This window comes from Macaca fascicularis, chromosome 2 (assembly GCF_037993035.2).
Source record: "Macaca fascicularis isolate 582-1 chromosome 2, T2T-MFA8v1.1".
NCBI classification, from domain to species: domain Eukaryota; kingdom Metazoa; phylum Chordata; class Mammalia; order Primates; family Cercopithecidae; genus Macaca; species Macaca fascicularis.
The window spans coordinates 104,064,482-104,078,880 of NC_088376.1; the positions used below are offsets into that span (position 1 = coordinate 104,064,482).

General features: G+C 37.9%; 1 protein-coding gene across 7 annotated transcripts in view; it reads left to right on the plus strand.

Moving 5' to 3' along the window:
- The window catches only part of CTNNB1 (catenin beta 1), a 40,958-nt gene that overhangs the window by 18,668 nt on the left and 7,891 nt on the right, over positions 1-14,399 (plus strand). For 4 of the 7 annotated variants that reach the window (XM_015445703.4, XM_005546747.5, XM_005546748.5 and 1 more), the window contains 6 exons: positions 5,600-5,660; positions 6,107-6,334; positions 6,531-6,784; positions 6,910-7,148; positions 7,237-7,438; positions 8,786-8,930. In XM_015445703.4, the coding sequence (XP_015301189.1) occupies positions 5,648-5,660; positions 6,107-6,334; positions 6,531-6,784; positions 6,910-7,148; positions 7,237-7,438; positions 8,786-8,930 (1,081 nt within the window). In that variant the 5' untranslated portion in view covers positions 5,600-5,647. Of the gene's footprint in view, positions 1-5,599; positions 5,661-5,767; positions 5,900-6,106; positions 6,335-6,530; positions 6,785-6,909; positions 7,149-7,236; positions 7,439-8,785; positions 8,931-14,399 lie in introns of all 7 variants that reach the window. The other 3 variants (XM_074031787.1, XM_065540414.2, XM_074031789.1) reach the window with 1 other exon arrangement.

Below are 14,399 nucleotides of genomic sequence, written 5' to 3' on the forward strand. Positions count from 1 at the left end.
TCCCATTTACTGTTGTATGTATCTCATTTTACTGTTATGAATGAAATCTCTGTCCTATTTGTGTATAGGAAAATAGTTTTAGTATGTAATTGTGGCCACTTTTATTAAAAATTCAGTTCAACTAAGAGTTGTTTTCTGTTCAGCCTTATCAGACTATAAAATCCACATAAAAGGGGTATAAAAATGTCTCAGGACACTGGGCTCAGATGATTCTCCCACCTCAGCCTCCCAAGTAGCTGGGACTACAAGGGCATGTGCCACCACACCCAGCCATTTTTAAAATAAGTTTTAAAAATACAATTAGTATTTTTAGTAGAGACAGGGTTTCACCATGTTGCCCAGGCTGGTCTTGAACTCCTGGACTCAAGCAATCCACCCGCCTTGGCCTCCCAAAGTGTTGAGATTACAGGTGTGAGCCACCACACCTGGCCGAATTGCAGCCGTCTTTAATACTTTTTTCCATCCTGTTCCCTTTGCTGCTCCCAGGCCTGCTGTATTGATAGCCCACTATAAAGAAGCTAGTGTATATTCTTTGCATACTTTTACTTCATAAACTATATGAAGCATTGTTTTGTTTTTTAACTTAATTGGTATAAAATTATATTTTGGAAATTCAGTATGTTCTGTGAAAATTACTTAGAAAATGTGCCTGTGAGGTAAAGCCTATTCAGGATGTATCTTAAAGGAGATAGCTGTGCTTTAACATATTAGTCTTTTTGGCTACTTATGTTAATGTAAGTTGGAGAAAAACAATCTGCTTTCTGTGATAATTTGTTCTTGGAGATGGAGTGAAAGATTGTTTTAAAACATTGTCTTTTTTTTCCTCCCTGGAGTACCAGTACTATTTATTTTAGGATGTTACCGATCAAAGATGCTGTGTGGAGTTACTCATTGGTGACACTAACAATAAATCACACCTGCAAAGGATGTTACCATAATCTAATGATTTTAAACAGGAAAATTATATTCTAAGACATCCAGTTGGCCTAAATGTGCTATATCAATGACTATTCAAGGGGCTTTTTATGTATAATATATACAAGTACTTCACAAAAATATAAAAGGATGGCAGTGACATCAAAAATCTGGCAAGCCAAAAGGCTACATTATACGTAGCAAATAAATAAGCATATAACTTATCGGAATTTAAAACCTTGTGGGATGGGTGGGTGATGGTATATATGTTAGATGTGTGAACGTATCTATTAAAAGTTGTGTCAGATAACAGCTGATGCTGACAAGCCCTTGGTAAGATGGCAGCATGTTCAGTACGTTCTGTGAAAATTATGTCAGTTTATGATCTGTCAGTATTTTGGAGCTATGCATGAAAGGACTTAAAATTCTTACCCTTTAACTCAGTAATACTATTTCTAGAACTTCTGGTGATATAGGAAATTAAGAGAATTATTTATATGCAAGGTGTTTATTGCGGCATTGTTGGAATAATGACAAAATAGGGAAGAACAAGCTAAGAATGGAGGAGGTAGCTTATAGTATAGACATACAATACAATCCAGATGATAATATTTTATAATAGTCTTCACAAGGGATTTTATATTTTTAAAAATACGTAGCAGTGAGTTTAATATCATTCCAAATATACCAAAATGTCATCATTTACTGTGTGGTGGAGTCATGATGGAGATGATAAATATAAATACTAATTTATACTAGGCATATATTACTTTATGGCTGAGGAAGGAAGACAGTTGTGAAGAAAAGAAGATCTCATTCTGGAAACATACTAATTTTTCCCAGCTATAAAGAGATTCCATTTCTGTTTTTTTTCCATTTACCTTGTTTCCTACCTGAGAAGATTCCATACTTCTAATAGCCATTTGTGTACCTATTTAAAGACAGTACCAAAGGCATACATTTTAGTGTTTGGAGGACGAAGGGTCGTTTGATGTTTCATGCTTATTGACCATTCTAGGATGACAAGACACCTCGAGAACACACACATACAGGCACACACACACACCCCAAAGAAAGCTGTGAAAGAAGAAAGCAGAAAGGAACCTGGAGTGGGTTGTAACTTAAAATGTTAGTGTTGCGTGAAATGTGCTAAAACAGGAAGAGTTGAGGAAACTGCATACATTTTCTAGATGGCAAAGTATTACTGGTGACAGTTAATGAAAATGCATATGCATGTGTTTTTAGATTTGCAGATTTTACTATGAACTTTTAAAAAATCCCTGAAGAGATATCAAAAGTTTATCTTGCTTATGAAATAAAGTAGCACTTTCTAACTTTAAAACAGGGAATAATTCTTTGGATCTTGATTATTGGAAAAGTGAACTATGAATTGCTAGTATAAAACTGTGATTTTAAAATATATCTGCTTTATATTTTTATGTAGCAGATTTACCCGTAGTTAATAATACTCAAACTTCCTGAAAACTAAGGTAATTAAGATAATTCTGTCCTGATGGGAAAATGAAAAATAACTTTAGTGTGAAATCTATTGTATATTATTTGTGGCAAGACTTCTCCCCTTGACTTTGACTGGAGACATTTATAGGGTTAAAATCAGAAATAGCATGGTGAATTTTGAAGTATCCTTTATAAAGTTTGTAGTTGGAAAGAGTATTATGTTCATATTGCCAAAAAAAGATGCATGGATGCATTAGACTGGATGGAAGATACATGAGAAGTTGGCCAGCTCCCCCTTTGTCAAAACATCACTTGGTGGTGATAAAGCTGTCAGAAAACACAGCATTCTAATGTAGTCTGTAGTTTAATGATAACCTGTGTCTTGAAACATTTAGTGTAGTACTTATACAAACCTAGATGGCATAGTGTACTGCATGCCTAGCCTATATGGTATAGCCTGTTGCTCCTAGGTGTAAAGCTGTATAGCATGTTACTGTAGGCAGTTGAAACAGTGGTATTTGTGTATCCTTTTTTTTTTTTTTTTCTTTCTTCTTTTAAGAGACAGGGTCTTACTCTGTTGCCCAGGCTGGATGCGGTGGTGTGATCATAGCTCACTATAACCTTGAACTCTGATCCTCCTTGCCTCAGCCTCCCCAGTGGCTAGGACTATAGGCACATACTACCACACCTGGCTAATTTTTTAAATTTTTTTGTAGAGATGGAATTTTGCTGTGCTGTCCAGGCTGGTCTTGGAACTCTTGTGCTACAGCAATCCACCCGCCTCCCGGAGTGTTAGAATTACAAGCCGCTTCTCCTGGCTTGTTTACCTAAACATAGAAAAGATCCAGTAAAAATACAGAATTATAATCTTATGGGGCCACTGTAGCGTATGTAGTCCATCTTGACTGAAATGTCATTATGCAGTGCATGATTGTACTTCATAATTTTTAAGCACTCCTCCCTCTTGATTGGTATTTAGTGGATTTTGTCATTTTTGTTTCTTCATAATTCTTTCTGAAATGCTTACTAGTTGGACCTTTGATCTCCTGAATTGATCGTGATTTCTTCTTTTGTATTTTTTGTCTTTGTCATTTATTTGTACTCTAGGAAGTTTTCTCAGTTTTAGTTTCTATTCAACTTTTTGTTTTTATTTTTTCTCTCCAGTCTTTTATGGAGATACTAAATTGAAGTGTTCTGTTTCTCTTTCCACCCTACCCCTAGTTTTAAATTTTATCTCAGTTTCTATGGAGTCAGTTTTTTTGTTGCTTTAAAAAAAATGTTCCTGAAGTGATTGGTAAGTTTTGGCTAATTGGGAGCACTAGAATTGGGCCCTTAATGGTTGGCAGGGTGTGGTGGAGGAGAGCCAGCCCTTAGCCCGTAAGGCTCAGGCCAGAAACAGAAAGAGGAAGGCTTACCTTTTCCTTTCTGGAGCAGTGTTCTGCCCTAGTTCTTGCTGGGCAGTCTATTTGATTTCTTTAGTGATTAATGCTCAGTTTTTTGGCATATTTGGATCTGCCTCCAGAGCAGGTACAAGGTGAGTGAGTCTATGCTGTTACCTAATTAGATCCCCATTTCTATCCTTCGTTTTTACTTCTCTAACTGCCGATAGATTTTTACCCTCCTTCACCTCATAGGGTTGCGGTGAAGAGCAAGATGAATTTTTATTTATGTTGCATAAATTTTAAAAGCTAAAAAATATATATGTAATGTTGGGAAGTCCTAGTGTACAAATGGCTATTGTAAATTTGGAACATGAACATGCTTTTTTCCATTATAAAAATGAAATCGTTATAAATTGCGGTAAAGTTACTAGGTCAGCCCATACAGAGTTTACCCAGTAATATGCGTAAATGTTTTGCCTTTGCATCAACAACAAAGAAAAACAGTACTATAAAAAAGATGTTCCTGGAAGCCGGATGTATCAAAGCACTTCTTAAATAGCTATATAGTCTATAGACATGACCAGTTGGTTTCTGAGTCTGTTGACATTGGCCAAAGGAGAAGCTCAGTGTAGAACATGTTTTGAGTCTCCTTTTGCAGAAATACGTGGAGGCTGGAGTGGGGAACCAATTTTTCAGAAAGGTGGTGAAGTAGTTAAATAGCCACTCTTTTAAAGACAGTCAAAAGGTAGAAACTAAGGCCAGGCATTGGCTCACATCTGAGATAGGAAAATCACTTGAACCTGGAAGGCGGAGGTTGCAGTGAGCTGAGAGTGCACCTCTGCACTCCAGCCTGGTTTGGCAATAGACCGAAACTCTTGTCTCAAAAAAAAGAAAACATAGTTCACACTTAAATATTTAATCCATATTTTTCCATACCCAATATGTTATTTATAGTTCCAGATGAACTTGTTTGGGACAGATTTTGTAATAAAGGAAATTTTGTTATTAGAAATACCTAGAGGCCATGAACTGTTCAAATTTGCAGGTAGTTCCCTGTGTGATGCAGTGTTTTTTTCTGAATATTGCACAATAAAGGCAAAATACAGACATAAATGAGATGCTAAGATTTGTATATATTAATTTTTAAAATATTGATCAAAATAATATGTATCCATATTGATATTTGTATTTATAATAAATCATTGCTATAAATTTGAACTTAGAAAAATTTTACTAATGAAGGTGCTTTTTGTGTTGCAAACTTTCATTTGAAAAGTAATTTTTCTTTGTACTAAAAAATCTAAAATTCACTATTCTAGTCACCAAAATTTGCTCTATGAAAAATAATTTTTGATGGCACTGTATTATATCAGAAAACAACTAACTTGTTAATGAAAATGTGGAGTTTTTAAAATCCCACTGTACCTCTGTTATCCAAAGGGGATCTGTGAATTTTTCCGTGAAAGGTTAAAAACACGAGAGACCTTTTGGAATTCAGAGAGCAGCTGATTTTTGAATAGTGTTTTCCCCTCCCTGGCTTTTATTATTACAACTCTTTGCTTTCTCATCACCATCCTGATTATCTGTAATTTATATTTCTACTATTAATAAAAAGATGTATTTGGTAAGGAGGAGTTTTCACTGAAGTTCAGCAGTGATGGAGCTGTGGTTGAGGTGTCTGGAGGAGACCATGAGGTCTTGTGTTTCACCAAATAACCTGGTAAAAGAGTATATGGGGTTTTTTTTGTGGGTGTAATAGTGACATTTAACAGATATCCCAGTGACTTAGGAGTATTAATCAAGCTAAATTTAAATCCTAATGACTTTTGATTAACTTTTTTTAGGGTATTTGAAGTATACCATACAACTGTTTTGAAAATCCAGCGTGGACAATGGCTACTCAAGGTTTGTGTCATAAATCTTTAGTTACTGAATTGGGGCTCTGCTTCGTTGCCATTAAGCCAGTCTGGCTGAGATTCCCCTGCTTTCCTCTCTCCCTGCTTACTTGTCAGGCTACCTTTTGCTCCATTTTCTGCTCACTCCTCCTAATGGCTTGGTGAAATAGCAAACAAGCCACCAGCAGGAATCTAGTCTGGATGACTGCTTCTGGAGCCTGGATGCAGTACCATTCTTCCACTGATTCAGTGAGTAACTGTTAGGTGGTCCCCTAAGGGATTAGGTATTTCATCACTGAGCTAACCCTGGCTATCATTCTGCTTTTCTTGGCTGTCTTTCAGATTTGACTTTATTTCTAAAAATATTTCAATGGGTCATATCACAGATTCTTTTTTTTTTTTTAATTAAAGTAACATTTCCAATCTACTAATGCTAATACTATTTCATATTTATAGCTGATTTGATGGAGTTGGACATGGCCATGGAACCAGACAGAAAAGCGGCTGTTAGTCACTGGCAGCAACAGTCTTACCTGGACTCTGGAATCCATTCTGGTGCCACTACCACAGCTCCTTCTCTGAGTGGTAAAGGCAATCCTGAGGAAGAGGATGTGGATACCTCCCAAGTCCTGTATGAGTGGGAACAGGGATTTTCTCAGTCCTTCACTCAAGAACAAGTAGCTGGTAAGAGTATTTTTCATTGCCTTACTGAAAGTCAGAATGCAGTTTTGAGAACTAAAAAGTTAGTATATAATAGTTGAAATAAAATGTTGTGGTGAAGAAAAGGGAGTAATAGCAATGCCACTTTTACCATTTAGGATAGCAAATACTTAGGTAAATGCTGAACTGTGGATAGTGAGTGTTGATTAACCTTTTCCAGATATTGATGGACAGTATGCAATGACTCGAGCTCAGAGGGTACGAGCTGCTATGTTCCCTGAGACATTAGATGAGGGCATGCAGATCCCATCTACACAGTTTGATGCTGCTCATCCCACTAATGTCCAGCGTTTGGCTGAACCATCACAGATGCTGAAACATGCAGTTGTAAACTTGATTAACTATCAAGATGATGCAGAACTTGCCACACGTGCAATCCCTGAACTGACAAAACTGCTAAATGATGAGGACCAGGTGAGCAATGACATGGCTAGCTTTTTAGTCTGCTTTGAAGTAAATGCTCAAGGGGAGTAGGTTCAGAATGTCTACCCACTACCAGGACTTGAAAACTAATGATGTTTCTGATTCTTGTATTATAGGTGGTGGTTAATAAGGCTGCAGTTATGGTCCATCAGCTTTCTAAAAAGGAAGCTTCCAGACACGCTATCATGCGTTCTCCTCAGATGGTGTCTGCTATTGTACGTACCATGCAGAATACAAATGATGTAGAAACAGCTCGTTGTACCGCTGGGACCTTGCATAACCTTTCCCATCATCGGGAGGGCTTGTTGGCCATCTTTAAGTCTGGAGGCATTCCTGCCCTGGTGAAAATGCTTGGGTAAGAAAACATTGTCAGAATGCTTGAAGCTAAAAAGTAGAAGAGTATAGTCACAATAGTTCTGATGAGGCTTTTTTCTTCTTCCCAGTTCACCAGTGGATTCTGTGTTGTTTTATGCCATTACAACTCTCCACAACCTTTTATTACATCAAGAAGGAGCTAAAATGGCAGTGCGTTTAGCTGGCGGGCTACAGAAAATGGTTGCCTTGCTCAACAAAACAAACGTTAAATTCTTGGCTATTACGACAGACTGCCTTCAAATTTTAGCATATGGCAACCAAGAAAGCAAGGTAAGAGAATTCTTCTTTATGTGGTTTTCATGGAGCATCGGACACTTCCAGTGTCATGTCATTCCATGCAGTGTTCCTAACCTTTTTGGCACCAGGGATCAGTTTCGTGGAAAACAGTTTTTCCATGAATGGGTTGTGGGAATGGTTTCTGGATGACACTGTTCCACCTCAGATAGTCAGGCATTAGATTCTCATAGGGAGCGTGCAGCCTAGATCCCTCGCATGTGCAGTCCACACTAGGGTTTCCGCTCCTATGAGGTTCTCATGCTGCAGTTGATCTGACAGGAGGTAGAGCTCAAGCCAGGTAATGCTCGCTCACCTGCCACTTACCTCCTGCTGTGCAGCCCAGTTCATTTCTGTTCTTTTAAATTTTTGAGTTTCCATATGTAAAGCACTATGCAAAGTAATAGGGATATCATAGGCAAGCTTCTCTTCACACTTTTGTAATTAGGTGGGATGTAGATGTTGGGAATAATAACCTAATATTTAATTCATGTAGTGGGAAGAAGTGGGGGCTATGAGAGCACATTACACAAGTGAAACAGACTCTTTATGAGGGTTCAAGGAGGTACCTCTTGGAGGAAGTGATAGTTGAGTTCAGTGTTCAAGGATGAGAAGGGATTCACTAGGTGAAGGTTAGGTGAGAAACAGCATCTTTGAAACGAAGGAAGGAGATGGAAAGTTTTGGGAATTTAAGAAATACTAACAGTAAAGAGGAAGAAAGGTTTGAGGTGAGGCTATTGAGATAGACTCAGCAGATCTCATAGGGCTTTGTACAGCATGTTTAAAAGCACAATGGGAAATTTCAGCAGAAGCATGAAATGATGAAATTTGTTTTTAGAAAATTGGGGCAGTGTTGAAAGGGAAGATACACAGGGGATGAAAGGACAAGAGTGAATGATCATTTTATGGTATCTCTTTTTAAGGTGGATATAATTAGGAAAATTAAAGGGCCAAGTGATAAGGAGTTTTAAGTGCCAGTTCTGGTTCAAATTTTCAGTGAATCAGTTTTGATATAACTTTCATCTTAGGGCATTAATCTTGCCTGCCAACATGGTTTCTAAATTTTTTTCTTCTGCTATGATCAGTATGGGAAGAAGGAAATTGGGCCAAAACTGATACATTCTTGGGAGGACTGGGATGTCTGAATTTGAGTGGAATGCTTTAAAAGGACAAGTTGGATAGGGCCCCAGTATGGGGGTCAGAGTGATGGGGTCCAGGGATACATTTAGGTCCAATGACAAGCTGGCTGAAATTCTTGTATAATAAAATATGTTGGTAATATGGCTCTTCTCAGACATGTGATCAAGATTCCATGACTAACAAGATATGTATATATCTTTCTAGCTGATCATACTGGCTAGTGGTGGACCCCAAGCTTTAGTAAATATAATGAGGACCTATACTTATGAGAAACTACTGTGGACCACAAGCAGAGTGCTGAAGGTGCTATCCGTCTGCTCTAGTAATAAGCCAGCTATTGTAGAAGCTGGTAAGTATATGTATCTATTCTGAGTCTTGTGTACAGCATCTGCAGTTCTAATTAGATTACTTTTCTTAGGAAAAGGTGGTAGAACTTTAACGACTGAAAATAGATGGTCCTATTCAATTTGCAGCCAAGATTACATTCAAGTACCTGTCATCTGGATTGTAGCTAAATATTTAAGGCTAGTTTAGATAGAGTTCTTATTATCCATCAATGATGGCATATATTTTGCTTAATAAAATTTGTTTGTAATTTCAGTTTTGAGTAAACCTAAGATTTGCTAACAGACCTGTGAATTTATAGGAGAAATGACAAATTCTAATACAGTACAGTTTTATGTAATAAAGTGATTGCTTTATTAGTAGATGCTCATGAGCAGTGTTTTTTGTTTTGTTTTAACTTTTAGGTACAGGGTAATGTGCAGGCTTGTTATATAGGTAAATTGCATGTCACAGGGGTTTGGTGTGCAGATTATTTTGTCACTCAGGCAGTAAGTATTGTACTCAATAGGTACTTTTTCAGTTCTTTACCTCCCACCCTTAAGTAGGCCCCAGTGTCTGTTGTTCCCTTCTTTATGCCCAGGGGTACTCAGTGTTTACCTCCCACTTATAAGTGAGAACATGTGGTATTTGGTCTTCTGTTCCTGTGTTAGTTTGCTTAGGATAATGGCCTCCAGCTCCATCCGTGTTGCTGTGGAAGACATCTTGGTCTTTTTTTTATGGCTGCATAGTATTCCATAGTATATATGTACCACATTTTCTTTATCCAGTCTACCATTGATGGGCATTTAGGTTAATTCCGTATCTTTGCTATTGTGAATAATGCTGCAGTGAACATATGCGTGCATGTGTCTTTATGGTAGAAGATTTCTTTTTCTTTGGGCATATACCTAATAATAGGATTGCTGGGTTGAATGGTAATTGTATCTTGAGTTTTTTGAGAAATCACCAAATTGCTTTCCACAATGGCTGAACTAATTTACTTTCCCACCAGCAGGGTATAAGCATTCTCTTTTCTAAGCAACCTCACCAGCATCTGTCATTTTTTTACTTTTTATTAGTAGCCATTCTGACTGGTGTGAGACGGTATCTCATTGTGGTTTTGATTTGCATTTCTCTAATGATCAGTGATGTTGAGCTTTTCTTCATATGATTCTTGGCCACTTGTAGGTCTTCTTTTGAAAAGTGTTCATGTCCTTTGCCCACTTTTAATGGAGTTGTTTGTTTTTTGCTTGTTAATTTAAGTTTATTGTAAAGTCTGGATATTAGACTTTTGTCAGATGCATAGTTTGCCAATACTTTCTCCCATTCTGTAGGTTGTCTGTTTACTCTGTTGATTTCTTTTGCTGTGCAGAAGCTCTTTATACTGTCCCATTTGTCAGTTTTTGTTTTTGTTGCAGTTTCTCTTGGCATCTTCGTCATGAAATCTTTGACAGGTCTTATGTCCTGAATGGTATTTCTTAGGTTATCTTGGCAGAGTTTTTACAGTTTTAAGTTTTATATTTAAGTCTTTAATCCATTTTGAGTTGATTTTTATACATCATGTAAGGATGGGGTGCAGTTTCGATCTTGGATGTGGCTAGCGAGTTATCTCAGCACCATTTATTGAATAGGGAGTCATTTCCCCATTGCTTGTTTTTGTTGACTTCTTAGGTGTGCAGCCTTATTTGTGAGCTCACTATTCTGTTCTATTGGTCGGTGTGTCTGTTTTTATACCAGTACCATGCTGTGACTGTAACCTTGTATTAACAGTATAGCTTGAAGTTAGGTAAAGTGATTCCTCCAGTTTTGTTCTTATTGCCTAGGATTGCCTTGGCTATTCAGGCTCTTTTTTGGGTTCATGTGAATTTTTAAATATATATATATTTTTAATTCTGTGAAGAATGCCATTGGTAGTTTGATAGGAATAGCACTGAATCTGTGAATTGCTTTGGGCAGTATGGCCATTTTAACAATATTGATTCTTCCTATCCATGAAATAGAATGTCTTTTCATTTGTTGGTGTCATCTCTGATTTCTTTGAGCAGAGTTTTGTAATTCTTATTGTAGAGATCTTTCACCTCCCTGGTTAGCTGTATTCCTAGGTATTTTATTCTTTTTGTGGCTTTTGTAAATGGGATTGCAATCTTGATTTGGCTTGTAGCTTGGATGTTGTTAGTGTACAGAAATGTTTCTGACTTCTGTACATTGATTTTTATATCCTGAAACTTTGCTGAAGTTTATTGGATCAAGGAGCTTTTGGGCAGAAATTATGGGGTTTTCTAGGTATAGAATCATATTGTTTGCAAACAGACTTCCTATTTGTATGCATTTTCTTTCTCTTGCCTGATTATGACCAGTGTTTTGCCCTGATATTCTGTATTCTCAGTGAATAGATATCATCTAAGTATGAGAAACAATTTTTTTCTATTCTGAGTATTTTTAAGGAGGCAACTTGTATGTGGTACTTTGTATCTTGTGTATGTTGGCAATTGGGGAAAAGAATAGATGGTTTGTACTAGGGCCTCTTGGAGTGTGTGTGTGTCATGAAAATACTCTTTAGCTACCTAGCATTTTTTCTCCTTTCAGTAACCCGCCTAACAACATTTACCCGGAATTTCAAAGCAAGCTTCAAATCAGTATTGAAAGAGGGAAAAATATAAAGGCATTTAATGGAAGGAAGTGTTGGGAGTAAAGTATAGGGCTGGCAACACTTATTTTTCCCACTTATTGAGAGTAATTTTACCTGGGATTTTATGAGAGAGAAAGACATTATGATTGCTCCAGGTAACTGCTGGCAGTGGAGCCATAGGCTTGGGGATAGACAAATGTGGCTGAGTTCATACAGAATGAGGGGATGTAAATTCTGTCAGCTGTTCCAGCAGTAACCTGTAATGTAGGCTAAAAATACAGATTTTGAGATTTATTTAGTCAGAATCCCTGGAGTGTTAATTTTTATATCAAGATCTCATAGTGTTTATTTGAAGTGACAGGGAGGTCTGTAGATAGCTGGACTTGTATGGGACCGGAAGCCTAGGAATTTTTTCTTCCAGGTTATTCTTATATTCATTTGTTTATTCTGAACATAGCATCTAATGTATTTTAAGAAATGGAATAGGCACATGGTATACATTGGGTAACACAACAGTGCTTGTTTTTATAGTCTTGTGAAGGTGACAAAAGTATTTAAAAATATGTGATCATAAATTAGAATGAGTGTTATGGGAGAAGTGAACAGCAAATAGTGATAAGAATTAATGGGGAGGGGAATTGTCTAATTAGATGAGAGGGAAAGGGTCTCCTTGAAAAGGGGATAAGTGGGACTGCAGGATGAGAAGGAACCTTTCTCTTGTCTGTATGAGAAGTGAGGGTTAAATGTTTTCCAGGTAGAGAAAAGGAACACCATGTGCTGTGTCTTTAGAACCAGGGGTATCCAGTCTTTTGGCTCCCCTGGGCCACATTGGAAGAAGAGTAATTGTCTTGGACTACACACCAAATACACTAATGATAGCTGATGAGCTAAAACAAACAAACAAAAAATTGCAAAAGAATCTCATAATGTTTTAAGAAAGTTTACGAATTTGTGTTGGGCTACATTCAGAGCTGTCCTGGGCCACGTGGCCCATGGGCTGCAGGTTGGACAAGCTTGCCTTAGAAGGAAAGAGATTGTGGAGATCCAGGTGCTGAAGAGAAGGTCTGTGTAAACAGAACTTAGTAAGTAATGAGGTGGATGGCCTGGTATGAGGTTGAGGTTAGGTAAGCAGAGCCATAACATGCAGGACTTTCTAGGTTCCTATAAGATGTTTACTACTCATGGAGTTTATTCATGCTTTATTCCAGCTTTGGAGCCATAGATACAGAATACTTGGTCAGTTTGGAAGGCTAGGTGGGATCCAAATTCTAAACGGTTTCTCGGGGTTATACTAAAGTATTGTCTGCTATCTTAAAAGGATGCCGAGACACTTTTGATGGTTGTTGATCAATAGCAAAGCATCACAGTGGTGTGTTTAAAATATTAATAATAGCATTGTTTAGATTAACAGTTTGAATGACCAAAAGGTAGAAGACCAGACTGCTGAGATGTTATAGGCTTTTAGGAATCAAATAGTTTGGTTTTAGAACTAAATAGCTAAGGGCAAATGTCTGAGATGTCTGAAAGAATCACAGAATGTAATAATATAGGAGCTAAGGGAGCAACCAAAAATGGTTTGTGGAGGGGACAGTATTGGTACCATGAAGATAAATGGAACCCTCAGAAGGCATCCTTAATTTTTGAACATAATAATTTAAGAAGCTGACTTAGGCCGGGCGTGGTGGCTCACGCCTGTAATCCCAGCACTTTGGGAGGCTGAGGCAGGTGGATCACCAGGTCAGCAGATCGAGGCATCCTGGCTAACACGGTGAAACCTCGTCTCTACTAAAAATACAAAAAATTAGCCATTTAGCCAGGCATGGTGGTGGGCGCCTGTAGTCCCAGCTACTGGGGAGGCTGAGGCAGGAGAAGGAGAATGGCATGAACCCGGGAGGCGGAGCTTGCAGTGAGCCAAGATCGCGCCACTGCACTCCAGCCTAAGCGACACCATCTCAAAAAAAAAAAAAACAAAAAACGAAGCTGACTTAAAGTGACTAAAAGGTCAGTAGGTAGCTGGAAATGTAAGGTACTAGAGAATGCAAGAGAGACAGGCTAGAGATTTGGAAGTTTCCCTTTTAGTATATAGGGGTAAGGGCAGCAGGGAACGGGAGATAGAGATGCCACAGAGTCATCTGCATGGGACTTTTTTTACCCTAGAACTGCTGAAACAGAATGTGTGTGTTTTAAAGTCTCTGTAGGCCATTCTGATGGACATCTGGGGTTAAAATCCATTCTCAGAGTTAATAGTTATGTAAAGGGAGGGAATGAAGTCTTAATGAGGGGAAAGAAGGTAGTCATTTCACAAATACTGAGCATCCTGAGTATCAATCTTATGCAGATCCTTCTATTAGTAGCTGGAGCTACTATGAAAAAGGAACCCAATAGAGGTGATCTTTGTCTTGTAGGGAAAGTGGACTAACTTATACTATGAAGGAGAAGTGCAGGGTACCGTAAGAATTACAGCAAATAGACTTCATCTGAGGAAATAAAACAGACCTAAAAGATGAAGGAGACAAGGAAAAGTATCTCTTACTGCATTTAGAAGTGGTTTAAGTTGAAGATGGAGGGGTGAAGTTAATCTAGTATGTGGGCATTGGGTTTCCATTTATACTCCTTTGCCAGAGTAAATGTCCCCCATTTAAGGGTCCTAAAGGATTGGAAGGTCGTGAACCTTGGAACACATGTATTGCAGTCAGTGAACTGTATAAAGTCCCTGGCAGTAAAGTGTTTTCATGCCGACTTTCTGGATTGTTCTTACCCCAGAAATTTACCTAGCTTCTTTAGGTCTTTAGTCAGATGTCACCTTCACAGTGAGGTGACCTAATTACTTAAAATTGCAGCCCCACTCCATTGTTTTTCTCCATA